At 38.6% G+C, this 20558-nt stretch overlaps 1 protein-coding gene and 1 pseudogene across 1 annotated transcript; both read left to right on the forward strand.

Annotated features, from left to right (window-relative positions):
• Positions 1-6017: 6017 nt before the first annotated feature.
• Positions 6018-17473, forward strand: fscn2b (fascin actin-bundling protein 2b, retinal). The gene is made up of 5 exons (XM_016293621.1): positions 6018-7801; positions 15113-15269; positions 15507-15628; positions 15741-15908; positions 16713-17473. The coding sequence occupies exons 1-5, from the start codon at positions 6982-6984 to the stop codon at positions 16916-16918; spliced, it is 1473 nt and encodes a 490-aa protein (XP_016149107.1). The 5' UTR covers positions 6018-6981; the 3' UTR covers positions 16919-17473.
• Positions 17474-18498: 1025 nt separating this feature from the next.
• The window catches only part of LOC107601441 (baculoviral IAP repeat-containing protein 5-like), a 4176-nt pseudogene continuing 2116 nt past the window's right edge, over positions 18499-20558 (forward strand).

The raw sequence follows: 20558 nt of genomic DNA on the forward strand, positions 1-20558 counted from the left end.
TTTAAATGTAAATTACACCAGTGTGCATGCATTCTCATCAGTGTTACGCTGTGCAAGATCGTGCATGTGAGTGAAAAATAATACAATTCAGGACATTTGACTATGATATATCGCAAAACCGTCACTTATTGCATGTATACTTGCTTAGGACAGTGGGCAAACTGAGAAGGAGAATGCATGAATGCATCTGATATAATCAAGTGTTCTGCATCTGCATGCAGCAAGGTCCATTTCCACTGGGCGGATGTGATGTAAAGCCTGGTACCCAGTGGACACTGGTAAGAAAAGAACGCGATCACCACGGCAACCATAGCAGGAAACATCGCCATGCACTGTGGACCTTAGGCCATGCATCCCACCAACAATGTAAGTATAATATTCTCATTTTATTGGAAGCTGATGTGGACACTATAATGGACAGGCATATAAGTGAAAACCTAAGGCCTTGTTTGCATCTGTTAGAAATGGATCAATAGTAAATACAGGTGTGAACAAGTCTAAAACCTTTTGCGGTTCATCCCCTGAAAATGCATGTGAAGTTATTGTATTTTTAGTGTAAATTTGTCCTGTGTGTACTGAAAGACCATCTCAATGCCACAGTTTGCCAGCTGCTTTGAAAGTAATCCAATTGAAATAACTGGAAAAAGGCATTCAAATATATCCATGTATGTTGATTTTTTTTTTTTTGTACATTAATAGTAGATATTTTAAAGTTTTTGATTTGTTTTTGATGACTCCTCAAAATGTTAAATTAAATTTTTCTTGTTTGTTGCTTTTGGACAGTGCCATCATCCAATGTTTTTGCTTTATATTTGTTTGTCACATGGAAAATTCAGATGATTTATGTTAAAAAAAATATGTCATAATTTTTGCCAGAAGAACGGCATGCTTACAGTGTCTAGCACCGGTCGAGCAAGTGTCATTGAGATGCACGGGACTATTAATTGATAGCTTTTCTAAGTCAGAACTATGCATTTGCACTTGGCTGATTTGTCTCAAAATGATCAGTGATCAGATTGCTATCAGTCTCAAATGCATCCTAGGGCATTTACTCTGGTTTGTCAAGTCAGTAAAAAACGCATACAGTAACCATGTGTAAATACCCCCTAACAGTTGTGCACTTCTGCTTCTGGTCTGATCAAGCTACTTTATATGGCCAACGTGTAATTGCAGGCGCACGTCTGTTTGATGCATTCTATAATGTCCCATCTAATTTGTATGTTGCCAGTAAAATATAACCTGTAACTGGCCGAGAATGAACGGGATGCATGTGAGCAACACTGAGAGAGAGAATCTGACTCCAGTAATTCCTTGCAGCACAAGCAGGATGAAATAAAACACCCCGGGCTACACGTATGGTGTTTCCAGACAGGCAAAGGCGGAAAATATAGAGTTAAATATCATATCTAATAATCATGTTTTTAAAGGAAATCATATTAAGGTTGTTAAGAGGTACGGCACCAAATGTCAGAACCGTGTTAGTTTCACGCGCTCTCTGACAGATGCGAAGCGACGAGCCGAAGGCGCTCGCGCTGACTCCCAACTCGCGCAGGGTTATTTCCGCAGACGGAGAACAAGAGAGAGAGAGAGAATTTTGAAGCCAATCACGTGGCGGGGGAGGGGCTTCGCGAAGTCCTCTCAGCCAATGGTAGCTCCGCAACGGTAACGCCACCCACGTGGGCCTGAAATCTTGTACTTATCAACGAACATGCATTGAATCCGCTCTAGCCAATCATCTGGGTCCGAAGTGTTAATCTCAATACGGATTGGCTGGCAGTTCTTACAGGTCTTTATTCATCTCCGTTGTTAACTCATTCCTGCCACACGTTTTTTTTGTTTTGTTTTTTTGCTGTGACTGCCTCATGAAGCATTTCTCATCCAAGTCCCTTTTTGGGAAGCGTTTTCTTGTCAGCAAAATAAATGGCCCGAAGTTTAGGTGCAAATTGTATATAAAACATCCATCCTCTTTTTATAATCTGCATCCATTAGGCCATAAACCATTAGCTTGATTACATTAGGATAAAATTTACATGGGTCCTGTTGATAGGATGTGTCAATTAGCCCACGCACAAAATGAAATGTTCTTAAATAAACTGTCTGATTGAATAGACGGATGTGAGATCTAAAAATACCTCACTACTGAGGGGGAAGCATAGGTCTATTCTAGGTTGCAATAATAAGGCAACATACCAAATTGTTGAGGGCAATATTTAGCACCAAGTCGTGGGAAAATGACCGTTGATTATAAAAGCGTCCTAAATCGTGTAGTAGCCTACACTGATGACTTTTAATGGTGCATTCAGTTAGTTTACATTTACTTTTAGCATCACACCCAAAAATAAAAAACCATTGAGTGCTTCAGGACTTTATACGGACACCTACTGGCCTGGATGCATGACGTTTGTTTGCCAAACGCGGCTTCATACTCTGTTTTTTAATCTGTAGTTTTGTTGTTTCTTGAGCACTGGATTAGTTCTCTATATAGAGTCAACACAATACTATTAGTAGTAGTAGTAGTAGGCCTAATAGTAATCTGGTCAATTGGATGACACAGTATGGTGGCGACCATGAAGAAGCAACACACTCCATGCAGAATAAAACTGCTTTTTTCTAGATGACTGACATGACTGAAGTCTTCACATGTGGGTGTAGCTACATCATTTTAATGGTATTTATTTATATGTAAAAATAAATTTTTTTGGGGGGGGAGTATAATTCCATCATGCTCACAGTCACAGAGGCACCAAGTCTGACAAACCAAGCATTACTCTTATTTTCTTAAGAAGGGACTCTAGTGGGCCCTTCAAGTCAACGTGTAAAGCAATAGTGATACCTAGAGGTCAGCTCGAGGACTGCGTTTGATGAAAGGTGCTCTTTCCCGTTTACCCCTTATGAATTATGCAGCAGACATACAATTTAGCTGCTCCCATGGTGGACAAGGAGGTCACCCACAGACGCATGGCTACTGCAGCTGTACACTAAAGCTCTGGTGGCATCTTCAGCCATCAACCCTGTGCTGATCTGGTCTGGATTTCTCCATCTTTGTTCAGATGACTCATGCTAAAAGAAAAAACAGAATACATTAAATTTACATTTTATTCATTTAGCACACACTTTATCCAAAGCGAATTATAAAAGAGAATAATAAAGCAGAAGAGCTTAATGCAAGAGAGAAAACAAATGCAAGTAGATACAATAAAAAATTGAAATAACTCTACACTAGTGTAGATAAACAAAGAAAATGTACCATTATTCATTTCAGAGATTTTTATTTATTTATCAACAACAACAGTAATACAAGCAGAAGCAATTAATTCAATTGAGAAAAAACAAATACAACTCTCATTCAAGTTCACTGGAGTACTAGTGTAGATAAAAAAAAGGGGAACAAACTACCTCAGACACATTTTCACTGAAACGTGGTATTGTTGCTCTGATGACAGTTACAGAGCCAAAGACACAGAATTCAGAGTTGAGCAGATGAGGGTGGGGGAAAAAATTGAGCATGGGGTGTGGAAAGGGTGAGATGGAGGAGAGAAGAAGGGGAAGAGAAGATCACAGGTTAAGGGGAGTGCGGTAGACGGAATAAAAATGAAAGGGATGATAAAGAGTGAGAGAGAAGAAGAAGGAGAGCAAGAAAGAAGGGTGTTACATATATTGGTGGTATTGGGGATGGCAGGGTTGCTCCCGACAGAGCAGGGGAATAGCAGCATTGCGGTTAATAGGGTAGAAAAAGCTGGGGGGCTGTTAACTCTGAAATGTACATTTTTAAACTCAAGCTTTTTTCTCCTTCCACCCCCTCCCCTCTTTTCTCTCTCTCTTTCTCTATCTCTCTCCCTGACAATCGTGCTCCCTCCCCAGGCTGCGTAGTAATGATAGCTATTTGACTGCCATCAGAGGAGCTGGGTAATGGTCTCTAAAGAACCATTTCAGACCCAACCTGGCAGCACTGGCCTCCCAAAAACATCTGCTTGCCTATCAAGAGGTACCACCGCACCAGACACACTACACACACGTAAGCACACTCATGTACACACTCATGCGTGGACACGCACAATACTGTGTTGCATAGAGTCATGCCTGACTTAGGTAATGGACCACGGGAATACACTTGTGAGCTGAATACCAACAAAAATAAAAGAGGTGGTAATAGTGTTGTTGTGCTTAGAGTTAATGTTTTGAATGGGGACTGGGGGCTGAAATAATACTGTCAGACAAATCTTGTAGTAATTAAATGTAAAAATGACACTAAGGGGCCCAAACAATGACTTCAGGGTGTTAGTAACTAGACAGTTTGTGAAGTATAATTTATCTCTAATGTTATTTACTTCCTGTTCATATTGTTTGGATGGTTCTCTATTGCAGCATAACTTCCCAACATGCAAACTAGACTGCATTTTTTGTCCCTGTTGAATATATTGTGGTTAATTCTTGCAAGACTATAAGCTTCCTAATGGACCCCGGGGACATTGCAGGAAAGAAAACCAGACATTTCCATGTTGAAAAAAAAATCAGATTACTGTACAAAACCTTATAATGCTAAACTTTCCTCATGTCTCTGGTAAATTTCTGCTACTCTGCCTCCCTCTGGTGGCACACTCTAGTACTTTCCTTTCATTCAGAAAATTTTGGATAGATACTCTGGAACGTGCTTTCTGTATTAGGCATATTGTCAACCATTCATTTTTATTTTTCTTCCACCGAAGAAAAGTTCATATATCTAGAAATCTCCTATCTCTTCAGCCATAATTCATACATTCATTCAGACATGTGGAAAAATATATGGTCAGTGATGTAATGGGAGTTTCTGCGTCACTGTATTTGCTGTCAGGAGAATTAACCTGGCTCACAGGTCATGATAGCTTTTCTCTTTGAAAGTGCAAAGCTCCCAAATGTTAGTCAGGCTGTTAAGGGGATTGCTTGCTATTGACAAGCTCTCAGCCCATTGAAGAAAGCCTAAGTGAAGAGAGATTTGATTATGGTGACAAGGTTAAAGATGCTTCCCACCATTACTGAATTTTGATAATATAGAAACACTTGTTTTTGTGTGTGAAAATTCTGCTTTTATTCTGAACCCAATGGGACATTATTTTTGACTCAGTCTTTGTAGTACTCTATTGACGGCACATCAGTTGCAACGAGGTACTGTGTTCTGCTTGACTGGATTTTGCGGTTAAATCCTTAGCTACTCACTGTAACATAATGAATGCAATTTCTTCTACTTTTTGTTTTATCATGTCAAAGCATCTGACAACAATGTAAAAGTGTACATTTAAATGTAAGGGTCATAGTGCATGTCTAAGGTTAAAGTCTCTGCTTAGAGGATCTCGAACAAATGTAAACAAAGAATAGATTTGCCAAAGCCAATAACGGTTAATGGATGTCTTAATGGATTGTTCCTGTGCTTAGAAGAGTGTGTATATGTGTGTGTGTGGTTCAGGCTTACCCGTCCCATACGCGGTCAGCCCCCGACAGATGGAAGGCTCTGTGTCCAAGACGCGCCCAAGGAGAGGAGGAGGGGTTTGGGGCTGCTGTGGATTAGATTGGTCTAATAAAAGAGTTGGATCATTGAAAGGCAGATTAGGGGCCTGTGGAGGAGACTGTTTTTCAAACAAACATGCTTGGGATTTAAAATGGATCGACAATATGTGTAGCATTATGCAAACATGAGGCAACATGGCCAGTAAAATGCTAAGCAAACAACTTATGTGACTGGAAATGAGCTAGAGAGATGTGTGTTCAGTCACAGTAAATTGGTCTTCAATGGCTACATGTCAGGTATCTTTGAATAAGCATCTGTTTGTTACCTCCAAGTTCACTCTCACACCCATGCACACATTGCCGTGATAAAGATGACCCACTGAGCTCGGAATCAGAGAAGTCATGTAACTCTATCCTGAGTGTACACTGGAAAGCCGATCCCCCTCTCAGGCCACTACCATGGGTGCTGGGGGAGGGCTCTGGTTACCCAGCTTTGTGTCAAAGCGCCATCAGCAAAGAGTTAGAGACTGGGGAGGAGGACAAAAGCAGGAGCACTATAGAATGGGTGGATTACTGGGCCTCCATAAAGTGTCTCTAGTGTAAGAATATGTCCAATATAGCGAGACAGGAGAAAGGACGTAGAGAAAGAAAGATAAGAGGATAGGACAACAGGTGAAAGGGAGGTAGAAAAGGTGTTGAAGTACACCTGAAAAGCTGCACTGTACTTCAGGTGGCGTTTGTTGACATATGGCACAAGCTGGCCTGGCAAATATTGGGCACCTTGCACAGTGAAATGCTGCTATTTCTCAAGGTCTCGGAGGAGAACGATTTGTCTGTTTAAGGGACGCACAGGTTCTGAGGATGTGACTCAAGTAAAGTGACTTAGAGGAGGACAAGGAGGTGACAAACTAATGAGATGTAAACCTGAAGGATTGAGACGAGTAAAGCGTCGAGAAGTAAAACAGTGTGACTCGGTCTTGAGCATCTCTTTAAGAGATCAGCAGTCCCACAGTCCCAAAGGCAGCCAATGGAGAGGACAGAAAAATGCAGGTAAATTGAGAAGGAAAGGGAATGAGACAGGGTAAGCGAGTGAAAGAGGCACAGAGGAAAAGGAACCGTTGGGATCAGGGTGACGTCAGCGGCTCTCTGGATTGAGGTGTTGAGTCCTCCTGATTATAATCTGATCTGATTAGGAAACACAGGGAAAAAAAATCTCCAGAGCCTCTGCAAGCTCTCCGGGGAGCAAGGCGCCGTTTTTACCGAGCGGAGAGGCCAAGGACCAAGAACAAAATCAAAAGAGGAACTTAGGAGCAGTCTACTAAACAAAGTTAAGGCCTGTATCTGAAAAGAGTCAGCTACACTAAGTGGTCTTCACTTTACTCTTCTCCAATAGGAAGCAAATTAACAAGTAGTGGAGCTAACATTGTAAGTCTGCAGGCTCTTCAGGTTCTTCTCTGGACTTTCAATACTCTCTGGCTTCCATCTGGGTTGTAAGCCAGGATGCCCTCCAATGGCAGTAAAGCCCTCAAGCTACAATTCGGGCTTATTAATTACGAGAATCGCTATCTAACAGCGGAGGCTTTTGGCTTCAAGATGAACGCTTCAGCTCCGAGTCTAAAGAAGAAGCAGATCTGGACTCTGGAGCAGGATGAGCAGGATGGTCAGGTGGTTTACCTGCGCAGTCACCTGGGGCGCTACCTGGCTTCCGACAAAGATGGCAAGGTAAGCTGTGAAGCTGAAACCAAAGAGAATGACTGCCGCTTTCTGATTGTGGCACAGTCAGACGGGCGCTGGGCCCTGCAGTCCGAGCCATATCTGCGCTTCTTCGGAGGTTCAGAGGACTACTTGTCCTGCTTTGCTCAGACCATTGGCGAGGCAGAACTATGGGCCATGCACCTGGCCCTGCACCCACAGGCCAATCTGCTCAGCGTGGCCCGCAAGCGCTACGCCCATCTAGCATCTCCAGAGGGAGAGATTGCTGTGGACAGTAACATCCCTTGGGGTGTGGATGCTCTTCTAACTCTTGTGTACATGGATGGCAAATATTGTCTTAAGACCAGTGACAGCCGCTTTCTGAGCAATGATGGGAAACTGTCTTCTGAAAATGGCCGTGGGACAGGCTACACTTTGGAACTGAAATCAGGCAAGTTGGCCTTCAAGGACTGTGAGGGGAAGTACTTGACCCCCATGGGGCCCACTGGAACTCTGCGCTCTGGACGCTGCTCCAAACCCGGCAAAGACGAGCTGTTTGATCTTGAGGAAAGCCATCCGCAAGTGGTGTTTCAGGCCGCCAACAACAGATTTGTTTCCATCCGACAAGGTAAGTGCTACTTGAATTTCTTTTGACGTTCCCCTACAGGAGGACCACATGCTTCAGCGACTAGCCTCATTTTTGCTGTAGAAAACGAGCAAACGAGCGTGTCTGATTTCGCTCCCTTGGTGACGTGGCAAAGGGATCTCATTATAATATTACCGCCCCTTAATCTGTAAGTTTCCACCCATGGCACCGTAATTTTGATTTTGCAAGCGACAACGGTGTACCAGCTCTGATGCCATGGTGAAAGTTTGAGCAAAACATGCTAACTGTTCTGTCTTTGGCTGCACAGACGAGCACAGAACACTATTTACAGTCCCAGCCTCAGAGGAGAGAGAGAGCAGTGGATTTATTGATATGATATGGTATATTGCTGCTGCCACACAGATCTAAAATAAACATGCGATTTAAAAGCCGTTTACCTTCACAGACATAACCGACTGTTTTTTGTAACTCGTGTGTTTTGAATGTAGACTTGTGTGTGAATGAGAACTTAGTTTAGTACTCGCATGTTGTGACAGCCGCTTTCTGTCTGTGTGCTTAGGATTTGTGTCAGTGTTAAATTCACATTCAATCTAAACTCAGTCTTATTAAAAATATGTTATGGCATGACACCCATATCTGCTAATTAAGTAAACAGACAGGTTTTTATGCATAGTTAATAGATTACATTATTAGGTTACTTTGACCATCGCCCACTATAGATCAACATAATCTATTAAGGTGAGAATCAAGATATTTCATGATAATTCAGTTAATGTGTTTGGGAATGTTTCGAATAAAAATAAATAAATAAATAAATAAATAAAACATAAGCTGCTGTGTCACATGACGATGCCCCCCCCCCCCCCCCCCCAAACTCATGCCCCCTCAAAAATAATAAGTGCATGACGCCCCTGGTCTCTGTCCCTTAGCACTCCTGTGGCATCTTGTGTAACAGATGTGAGTCCTAATTACATCTATTAAGTACCTCTAATGCCTGTTGGGTAACCAGATATAGAAATCTAGAGTATGGAGTTAAAGCATGTAAATGTTGATTGTAATGGAAAAATTCAGTGAAAAAATTTAATTTTCAGACTGAATAATATGCTAAACAATATGATTTTAGTAGTCTGAGAATAATTTGCACTGTTGTGCTGTCCGTTTCAGTCCTCATTAGTGTTCCTATACGCAAGCACACCAGTGCATGAAAATAACCTTCATGCAAAATTGCAGCTGCATTGCAAACCATGCATACATAGTCAAATCTATGAAAACTAGTCTGAGAGCAGGTGAACACTGAGTCACGCCCATGAGCATGACCTCACAGAAATAATATACAGCAGCTGTCTTTTCAGCTGAATAGGCTGATATTAATCTGCCAGACATGGCCAATTTTTATTCGCTGGCCATGTGCTCTGCTAACAAACACGCTGCATAATTGTAGCTTCCTGTCTTGACTGAGCTACTAAGTTCTATAATGTAAATCTTGCATGCTGTAACATTATCCATTATCTCCAGTGCAGAGCTCTTGGTAAGCATTTTGAGCCACCTGCAATAGATAAATTACTGGAGAAACTGAATGGCTTTGAATATCCACCATAGGAAGCTGGGTCAGTAACAGATCCTGTCCTCTCCAGTACACTCATCCATCTCGCTCTCAGTCTTATTCTCGTTTTCATTCTCACAGATGTGCACGTATTTGCGCAGAATTTTTCACAGTGATACACTTTTAGTTAGTATTTTTATATAACAAAATATGCTCTGATATACTCACATGCACATGTCCACATGCATGCACACACTAGTGGCAAGGTGTGATAAATAATTGAGTGGACAGGGGCATTTCAATGATGGTGGAGTCTGCTTTCAGAAACACAAGCCTTCCGCCGCATTTCTTTATCTGGAGACCATGCAATGCGCTGGGCTACAATGGGGACGCAAATCAGAGAGTCCTTCGGGAGCAGTTGGGTTTTGGCCCGACAGGCAAAAAAACCCAATGGGGGAAAAGAGACAATGGAAAGTGTGATAGTTTACATCTGAAAAGAGAACAAGACAGGCAGGAGGAAGAAGAAAGATCAGGCACAAAATCCCAATGCATAGAGACATAATGCATTATGGGTGTGGACAGGTGGACGGTATGGCTTTTTTGTCATTGTCACTGTTAAAAGATCATAAATCAAAGACGTTAGCAGCAGTTCCCTGAGGAGGACATGATGTTGTATTGTCAGTTTAGTTTACTCATGGGATAAAGTAATTTAATGCCATTCAAAAAGTTAATTTGTGGTAGAAAAGCATGTGCACCAGCACAAAGAATTTGAATTCATTTTACCAGCTAAGTAGGTTGCAGGGCAGCTATTATACAAATCCTCCAATAAATTGTGAGGCCTTCAATGTTAGCAGCTGAAGCCATAGTCAAAAGCTCTGGATTGTAATCAAAATTAAGTTGCGAGATGTTTGAGTCACACATTATGACTCCTACAAGGTTCAAAAGGTTCAGTGTCGATTCAACATTAGGAAATATCAAGTATCACCATATTACCCAAAAAAATCTAGTCATTTCATTATGGGTGAAAAAAGACAGGGAAAATGACACAGGCCAGATGGAACATTTGTTCTTAATGAACGAGAAGCATCTCTCCCCATCTATTGCACATTCATTCTGTGCAAAAAGCAATTAGGTAAAGTAATTTTGCTAATGGATGAAGCAATTCATTTCTTTTAGAGAGTCTCTACATGATGAAGGGAACCAGAGATGCCTTCAGACAGGACTGCCAATCAGCTCTGCAGGTCTGACGTTCATTAAGCCCCAGGCCTCTCACCCTGGGATGCAACACAAACTCACAGATGATCTTTTAATCAATAACGAGTCGTGACATTGCATGGTCATTTTTCAGAAATATCGCTATTATTGGCTTAGATATGACGTTTATTCACTTGCTTTTGTTGTGGTGTACTTTTTTGCAGCAGCTATGGCGCATGTTGTGTGGCACACATACTTGAGTCGGAAAGATGGCATGCACGCAGACGTGTGGATCTGTTACCATGTTCTTCATCACCTCCACAGTGTTCCCTGGAATTTTTTAATCCGGCCCGGAAGGTGAAAAGGAGATGAGGAAGAGATATAGAGAAAGAGCGAAAGAAAAGAAAGAAAAGAAAGAAAGAAAGCTAACAAAATGAGAGACAGTAGATTGTGGCATCACTTTACCATTAAAAATTAATCTCAGACTGTCTTGGCACATTTGGAGATCACAGCTTTAAGTAGACACCTTCACATAGAATGTGATCCAAACTTCTGGGACCACTAGTGGAAATGCTTATATTTAGCATTTTTATAATTTAATACTTTTTTTAATGACAAATTGTAATATCAACATGAGTGAAAGTTGAATTGAAAAATTAAAATGAGTTTCAGAATGTCTTTGTCCCCTTTCTGCTTTGTTGACAGCAGCACTCAAGCAGCATGCACTCCAGATGTTTTTATTATATTTATTTTTCCAGATTTCCAGTGTACCCCCAGACTTTTGAACCCCACTGTATACATGCATGTTAAACAAAAACCTATGCATACTTTAGTCACCTTTTGTATTGTTCTCCCATATACCTCTCGTGTTCTCCGAGAGGTATTTGACCTGGTACGCATGCAGCGATCTACTTGCCCCAGTTTTGAGAAGGCCCTGTCACTGTCTCTGTCTCTGGGTACTGTTACCATACCACAGAAATGGGTTGGTAAATTGAGAGGGAGCATTCTGTGATGGGAGTGAGGTCATTCGCAGGAGTTCAGGATTGAGCTCAGTAATCACAATGCCGTGGATGAGGAATGATCAACAGAGGAGATAGAGTGTCCTGCCCCAGCTGGCCTCTCTTCTTCTATCTTTGGTGCAAAACTAAAGCAGAGTCAGACGTGAAATTGGAAAATAAAGTGTAACGGGCCGCAGAAATGAAAACCGCTGCAGCAGAGTGATGTCTGATCTGAGAAAGAGAAACATCTGAAGCTGTTTCTTTTTCGTTATCCCTGATTTTGTCTTGATTAGAAACGAGACTTTGTTTTTGGTGACTGGCTGGTAGTTGTACTCTGGTTCCAACAATGCACTAACACTGTGTTGTCTTAATCCTGCATACCACATGTTTCTATTACTTAAAGCCATTAGGAATCGGATTATAGAGCCCAATTCCAAATTAAGACCAGGTAGTGTCTATTGATAGGCCAAGATGATTTGTAAAAGTAGTCCATGCAGTGTGAGAGAAAATGATAGGCAGAGGGAGAAACACAAGCACAAAGATAACCTAGATCATAGCAAAAAAAAAAAAAAACATTCCTCGGTGGAGTGATCGATGGCAGCAGATTCTGCTGATAGGCCTGGTTTCTTTCCCAGCATGTCTCAGGCACCCTACAGAGTTCCGTTGAAACAATAGTATTACTTCAGCCTCCCGACTGGTTTTCCTCGGAGCTGGAGGATTGTACATACGCTACTCCAAAAAGCTGCTTACTGGGCCCTACGGTGCAGCTTTGTGTCTCTTTGCATGCTGAGAATTAGGAGAGGTTACAGCATTAGAAGAGGAGGGGCAGGAAGGATGACAGGGTGGAGGGAGAAGGGGGTAAGGTGCAGGATCTGGCCTGTTAAAGGCTTAAGAAAATGATCTAGGGATATTTTCGGATGCATCCACTTTGAGCCTTAGCCACGACAATCTGTTTGACGCATACTGAACAATGCTGTCGGTTTTGTTTGATTATGCAGTTGTCATTTATTTGCCCAAAAGATTGGACATACTTGACTGAAATTATGTTTCTTCTTATCTTCAAAAGCATTTGAAGACCTCATAAAGTTGGTTGCCATCTTTGAAAAAGCTCAAATATACAATAGTTGTATTGATTTATTTGCCAATTTTAAGATAATTTAGATATTTTTTAAATATGCCTTATAATTTTAAAGTACTTGCACTACCAAAAGTTTTAAATAATTAAGGTTTTTAAATGTTTTTGAAAGAAGTCTCTTATGCTCACCAAGGTTACATTTATTTGATCAAAAATAGAGTTAAAGTAATATTTTGACATTAAACCAGAATATTAAATTGTACCACATTAAAACAATAATATAGTATATTGGTTATAAACAGTTTTTGCTGCTTAATAATTTTGTGGAAATCATGACACATTTTTCAGGATTATTTGATAAACAGAAAATTCTAAATAACAGTATTTACTTAAAAAATAATCTTTTGTAACATTATAAATGTTTTACTGCCATTTTTGATCAATGGAATGCGTCCTTGGTGAACAAAAGTATTAATTTCTTTTTTTTTTAACTCTTACTTGCCTCAAACTTTTGAATGGTAGTGTATCACAAAACAAATATTGAGCAAAAGTTGTTTAAACATTGATAATAATAAGTATAAGATGTTTCTTGAGCACCAAATCAGCATATTACAATAATTTTTGAAGGATCATGTGACACTGAAGACTGGAGTAATGATGCTGAAAATTCAGCTTTACATCACAGGAATAAATTACATTTTAAAGTATATTCAAATAGAAAATTGAAATAATATTTCGGAATAGTACTGTTTTTACATTTTTTTAAGAGACTTCTTTCAAAAACATTATAAAATCTTAATTATTCCAAACATTTGAATAGTAGTGTAAATACATGTTTAGTTTTAAATAATAATTTTAATAAATAGCAAATAATATTTGAAAACTCAACCTAAAATCTATTTAAAAAGTCAGCAAGTCTCTTGGTTCGTTTGTGTCCTGTTTTTAAGATGTTTCTTGAACACAGCTATGTCTTAAATTCTAGACTAATGAATGCCATGACAAAGTCCCAGAACTAATTGGCATAGAAACCCAGCGGGATGCAGCGAGGAATCTGACCCTGCCAAGGTCGCATTTTCTATGCCAAGGTTTTATCGGTGCAATGGGAAAGATACAATCACAAGTGGTTTTTCCCTACTGCACTGAATGGTAATGTAGATGCATAGAGAAATGTTACATGATTGTACTTTAGATACATAGACAAAAATACACAAGGTTTTTTTTTATAGAAACACACAAAGTCTACATCTGTTAAACAACACAATAGTTTAATCAAGATGAATGGCTAGGATATAAATAATGTTTCAGACCACAGCCAGTGGTCTTGTTGTGTAAATGTTAATGTTACAAATAATACAGTGATTCGGAATGAAACTGTCATCGTGACTGAATGAGTAAACCTCCTCATTTCAAAACATCAGTGATCTTGCATTGAAATAAAGGATGTTTATAGACAGCAGAGTGACATGTTTGGGCTCCATTAACTATAGATGTGAGTCTTAATAAACAAGGTCCGCTGTAGACGTTGCGCCAGAATAGGGCTCAGAGTCAGGTTGATTCCTGTTGTGCGTGGCAGTGAAGTTAATCATGCTGGTGCTTTGTCTCCCTTCAGGATTCCAAACTAGGGGAAAGTTCAGGACAAACACACGCTATCTTGTTTAAGCAGATGCATTTGAAACGTCCTCAGAAAAGCATGTTACATATTGTTCTAACAGTCAGCGTCAATCGGTGTGATTTGTATTGGGGCATAGTAATAAGAGTGACTTTTGTGTGTTTGAATATTTAAGAAAGATTCAGCAATTTTAGGTGGGTTTAAACTTTATTATTTTGCAAGGTAAAAAATATAATTTTTTTTTTTGCTGTGTGTTCACAAAATGTCACTGTTAAGGCTGGGTTTCATAATCATATGCTGTTGTTTTGAACATTCTATTCATCAAAGAGTCTTAAAAGTTTTTTTTAATTATATATATATATGTTTTTTTTAGCATATTAGATTGACTTTTGAATGTGATACTGAAGACAGGAGTAATGATTGATAAAATGATTGATAAAAATTCAGCTTTGCCATCACAGGAATAAAGTACATTTTAAAATATATTCAATAGAAATTTTTTTTTTTAAATTGTGATGTTTCATAATATTACTGTTTTTACTATAATTGTAGCATCAGTGAGCATAACTTCTTTCAAAATCATTAAAAATCTTGACACCAAACTTTTGAACAGTAGTGTATGTTCACATAAAATATATAAATCGAATCGTTATACAGCCTTCATGAACTTATAGTTAAATTGATTCTGACTTGATTAAGTTATTTTTATAATTAATTGAGAAATGTTTTAACTTATAAAATATCAAATAAGACGGTTAATAATATGTTTGAGGTACAATTTCAAAGCTTTATTCTGAACATTATTTAAATAAATAAGCAAAAATGCCCTGCTCTCCCATGTATGCTTGTTTTAAATTAAAAGCAATGAATAACAGTTTTGTCTTATGTCCTGTTTCTTTCTGTGTTTCAACAGGAGTGAGTGTCTCAGCCAATCAGGATGATGAGACAGACATGGAGACATTTCAAATGGAAATTGATAAAGACACAAGAAAATGCAAATTCAGAACTAATGAAGGGAATTACTGGACGCTTGTCGCTCATGGAGGCATCCAGTCAACAGCCACAGAAGCGTAAGATTTAGCCTTACTTTCAAAATTTTCAAAACAAATGATTCTTTTCCACTTATTTAAGATATGACATGAGGGCAAGCAACATTACTATTATGTAACTATGATAAAATGCATCCACGACATCCATAACACAGCAGTAATATAACAGAAATTGTAAAGCTATATCATTTGCTCCTGTTCTCTGTGGGTGTACATGTTTTATTAACACTTATATATACGATCTCCCACTGTGTGCAGCGGTGCCAACACCATGTTTGACATAGTGTGGCTCGGTCGACGGGTGGCACTGCAAGCCAGCAATGGAAAATACATATGCACTAAGAAAAATGGCCAACTTGCTGCAGTCAGTGACTCTGTGGGTGAGTTCATACTGATACTACCCACAAACAAAATCAAAATACATGGATCTAAATCAAATCTATTTGAGAAACGTACAAGAATACAATAAGTCACCCTGTTTTTTTCGTCCAGGTGAGGACGAGCAGTTGATTCTGAAGCTGATCAATAGGCCCATTCTGATCCTGAGGGGAGAGAATGGTTATGTTTGCCACCACAAGAACTCTAATACACTGGACGCCAATCGTTCAGTCTATGACATATTTACACTGCAGTTCAATGACGGCACATACCACATTAAAGGTGAGTTTTAATCTGACCACATTGTCAATCATTTTTATTCTGTATGTCCTGTAATAAATCCTAAAGCAGGTTTCTGGAAAGCAAATAACAGCTTTTATTTCCTGGAATTGATTTATGTTGTAATCAGTTGTCAAAAGTCAAAACAATTAATCTGCTGAAATTGATTCTCAAGAAGGCTGATTTACTTGTAAGAGGGCATGCAGTAGGCCTGTTTTCTTATAACCATAAAACTAGAATACATTATGGACATTATGAGCTATACCAAATGTTAGATCATAGAAAAAGAGTTTTACGGTTTTACGCCCTTCAATGAACTTCTAGAATCTGACTCGATTAAGTCATTATTCAATGTAATTTTATGACGATAAAACTAGGATACAACATTATGAAATACACCAAATGTTAGATAATGGAAAAATAGGAATGTAGAGCTTGTTCAGGCAATGTTACAGCTATACAACGATTGTGAAGTTTAGCTAAATTGAATATGGCTCGATTAAGTTATTATTAAACATAATCTGTGTCAGAAATGTCCAAATGTATTTAATTAATTTATCAGATGGAAATGGTTTTCATGGGAACTGATTTATCTACATACAGCATTTTCTTATAAAAATAAAAGAATAATACAATATTGTATACCAAATGTTAGGTGACAAAAAGTGAATTTCAACATTTTAAATATGCAAAAAAAATAAAGTAAATATAATTTTTAGCACTTTGTCATTTTTTCTCGTGCTAATGAAATTAACCAGAGTTCAAGACATTTATGTTATGAAGCTGACCGGTATTAATTTCCTATAGGTGCTGGTGGAAAATTCTGGTATGTGTCCAACAGTGGCTTGGTGTGCACTGATGGAGACACACCTGAAGATTTCTGCTTTGAGTTCTTAGAGCATGGACGGATAGCTATAAGGGGCAAAAATGGCAAATATCTGCGTGGAGACCAAGGAGGCAATCTGAAAGGCAATGGAGAGAATGCAGACAGCTCCTCCCTCTGGGAATACTGACACCATGTGGACATTTAAGGAACTGTCACTCACCTGTGTTAAACTCTTGGATTTACTGACGTGAGAAAATAAATTGGTACAATTAAGGTTTAATATTTGGACATCTGTTTTCCCATATTTTTGCATTTAATGTAGAGTCAGTATTTAGCATTATGCATGTATTATTTACAATTTCTGGTTTATAGTCCTATACAAAATGAGCCTGTATAAACAGAATACAAACATAACAAGAACCTATATCATATCAGCTCACTATTGCACACTGTTAGGAAAAATGTGTGAGGTAATGATCTTACATAAAACTCGCAAAGCATGCCATTACTGTGGCAAATCACTTTTATCATCTCTGCTCATTTTCAAATTGACACATTATATTTCATTACTGCTGTTTTTGTTTATTACTTTTTTTTATTTTAATGACCCATTATTGTCTTGTCTTTCATGCTATTATTTATTATCATGTTAATGTTTGTCAGTTCCAGTGAAGCTTGTTTCATTCTCTGGGGTTACAGACTGCTGTGTTTGTAATATATGGACATACATGGCGTTTAAATATATGTAGGCCTGGTAAATGAACTCTTCTTGTTGTTTCTTTAAGCTAACTAGCAACTGACAGGGAAGCCAAGCAACCAAGAATAGAACAGGATACACAGTAATTACTCTGTCTCACCGAAATTAAAGGTACCAGGATTAAATTCATTTGATTCCCTATTGTGATTTATTTGCTTTCTCTTTCTTAAAACCATCTGGAAAGGTTTTACAGTTATTACAATAAAAGCCTGTCTCTTAATTCTGGAAGAATGAATCTCATTTACTGTAACCTGGTTTTAGGTGAAACAAATGGATTGGTTCTGTTCTGAATTTAATTGGCTGCCGAGGCATCAGAACTGAGCCAAGCAGCATTTGCTGTTGCTGTGTGCACAGTTCACATTACTACCGACAGAGAGAACCAGCACTGTTTGTAAAGACTTGCATGTCTTGCTATACAAATAAACTGCTGGTAGCTAGTCAATAAAATAACAATTTGAAACCCAATAATTCTCTATAGCCTACTTGTATACTATTGTTAACCAGTTTCAGAACAGCAGCCTTACAGAGAACATGGTAACCAGTTTCCATTTAAGTAATGTAACTGGCATGTCCTCCATATAGCTTGTTTAGGATTCCCAAAGCTTGCAACAGAGCACTGTTCTCTATGCGATCATATACAACGAAGAAAACGGTTTTGGTAAAGATACAACATAATCCTACTGAAATTCTTTTCAGTATTGTGAACAGTTGCTAAAAAACATGAAAAGGTCTCATGTGCCTTATAAACGTTTAACACTTATGAGCAAGACACAAACACTATATTGGCCAATTCACTAAAGAGCTCTAATAAACCACAGTACAATCTCTGTGCAAGAAAAGAGAGAGTAAATTATGTGTTCCATAAAATGAAAGTTACTTTATTATTAATATTATTCATAACATTATAATGTTACATATAATAGTTCTAATATATACATATGCAGTAATGTAGGATGTTCTCGTTCTGCGCATGCGTGGAAGCGACACGCTGTAGCCAATCAAAACTCGCGCTCTAAATTTTAAAATACCGGAAAACAGACAACAACAAGCAGCAAGCCAAGCGTGTGTCTCGGTCCTCTGTCTTATTATTTTACTCTCCATATTCCAGAAAATGGCTCTTAGTAGTGAAGACCAGACTAAAATGTACTTGTATGAGAACAGACTTCAAACATTCGTTGGTTGGCCGTTTGAAGAGGGCTGCATTTGCACTCCAGAAAACGTGAGTAAACCCTTTGATCCGTCAAGATGGAAAAAAAATAGTTTTGTAGGTGCTGAAATGCAGTGTTTTCATCTTTTACACTGTTTTTTTTTTTTCTATAGATGGCCAAAGCTGGATATATTCACACCCCGTGGGAGAATAGTCCAGATACAGCGCAGTGTTTCTTCTGTCTGAAAGAGCTGGAAGGATGGGAACCTGAGGATGACCCTGAGTGAGTCCGTGTCTGTTAAACTTTCCACTATTGCATTTGAGAGCTGAGAGAGGCCTTGTCTGTGTAACTTAATGGAATAAGACTCTGATTTAAAGTCAGGGTTATTTGATTTATTAAATGTCATCAGTTCTCTTGTTATGTATTTTGTTCCTGATGCACTGTGGTTTTCTTGCATTATCAGGAAAGAGCATAAGACACATTCCCTGACCCTACCTGTGATTTTATCTTGCTGAAGAAGACTGTGGATAGTCTGACTGTGGAGGAGTTTCTGAAACTTCAGAAAGAGAGACAGAAGTTTATCATCGTAAGTATGAGCTCACTGACAGATAATGTAGTCACATTTATTTATATAGAACTTCAATACATTCAGTTTCAAAGCAGCTTATAAACGGGAGCATAAAAGTTCATCTTCTAAAATTCACCAATTATGAAACAAATTCAATTTTTAGTGTCATTATTCAACGCAAATTAGTTTAATGTTGTTTCAGTTCAATATGTGTCAGTGTAGTGTTTTATGGCAAACTATAACCATAGAACAATTTTTGTTACTTGAAATTTAAATAGATTTTAACAGAAATAAAAGTTGTCAAGGCAACATTTTTCATTTTAATTTAGTTTATCTTGATGTACTAAAATAACGTTTAATTATGTCTTAGACTATACACTAAATAAGAAAATGACAATCACACAATAAAATTACTAAAACAGAAAATGTAAAATAAAAACTAATTCAAAATATCTATAAAAACTATAATGGTATCTAAATTATACTAAAATAACCCTGTGTCAATTTTGCAAAATTCATCAATTGAAACAAGTTAAATTCAGCTATAAGCACCTTTACAGAAGGCAACGGTGTCATTTGTAAGGCAATAATTGTCATTCATCTCAATGTTGATTCAATTCAGTATTTCAAAGTTAGTGTAATAATCCAGCTTAATTCAGTTCAAATTTTGTTATCATCAGGTAATATCAGTGCAGTTAAATCAATGAATATTAATTTATCTTAAAACCAAAACTCAGCATGCCAAAAGTTACATGGGCAAGGAATCATGTCTATCAGGTGACAGTATTGGACAAGATTTTTCAGTTGCCCCCCCAAATTGTTAGTCATGGAATCCCTGATGTCTGCTCCGCTGCAAATGGAGCGCTTAGCCAAGAGCTAAATACCCTCAACGTGGTTTTGCAGCGTTGAGCAATGTAACCAATCACAGACAGATCTGTTGATTTCTTAAACGCAATGGCCAATCAGAAACGTATTGTCACAATTCACTCACTGCTGAAAGCGCCACAGTTTTGCACTCTCATGAATCATCTCCTGACTAAGTGCAGACGCGATTTAAATAAGAGATTCATTGTGCAGTTTAGAGAGCTTCATTGATTATAACGGAACTTTGTAAGATCGCGATGAACAAAGATGAGTGACGTTTTTTAGTGATAAAGGGAGCGAGCTTTGCGCACTTTCTAGGGTATCCATTCAGAATTTGTATGAAAGTTTCGTTTTTCGGACACATAGGCTACACCCTGCAAAGTTTCGGGAATGACATCCGCATATTTATGCGGGATTCACTCTCGAAATAGCAGTGATTGGCAATGGACGGAACATAGAATATGTTGATTTAATTCTGGAACCGGTGTAG

The sequence above is a fragment of the Sinocyclocheilus grahami genome, unplaced genomic scaffold (assembly GCF_001515645.1).
Source record: "Sinocyclocheilus grahami isolate Dianchi unplaced genomic scaffold, SAMN03320097.WGS_v1.1 scaffold305.1, whole genome shotgun sequence".
NCBI classification, from domain to species: Eukaryota; Metazoa; Chordata; class Actinopteri; order Cypriniformes; family Cyprinidae; genus Sinocyclocheilus; species Sinocyclocheilus grahami.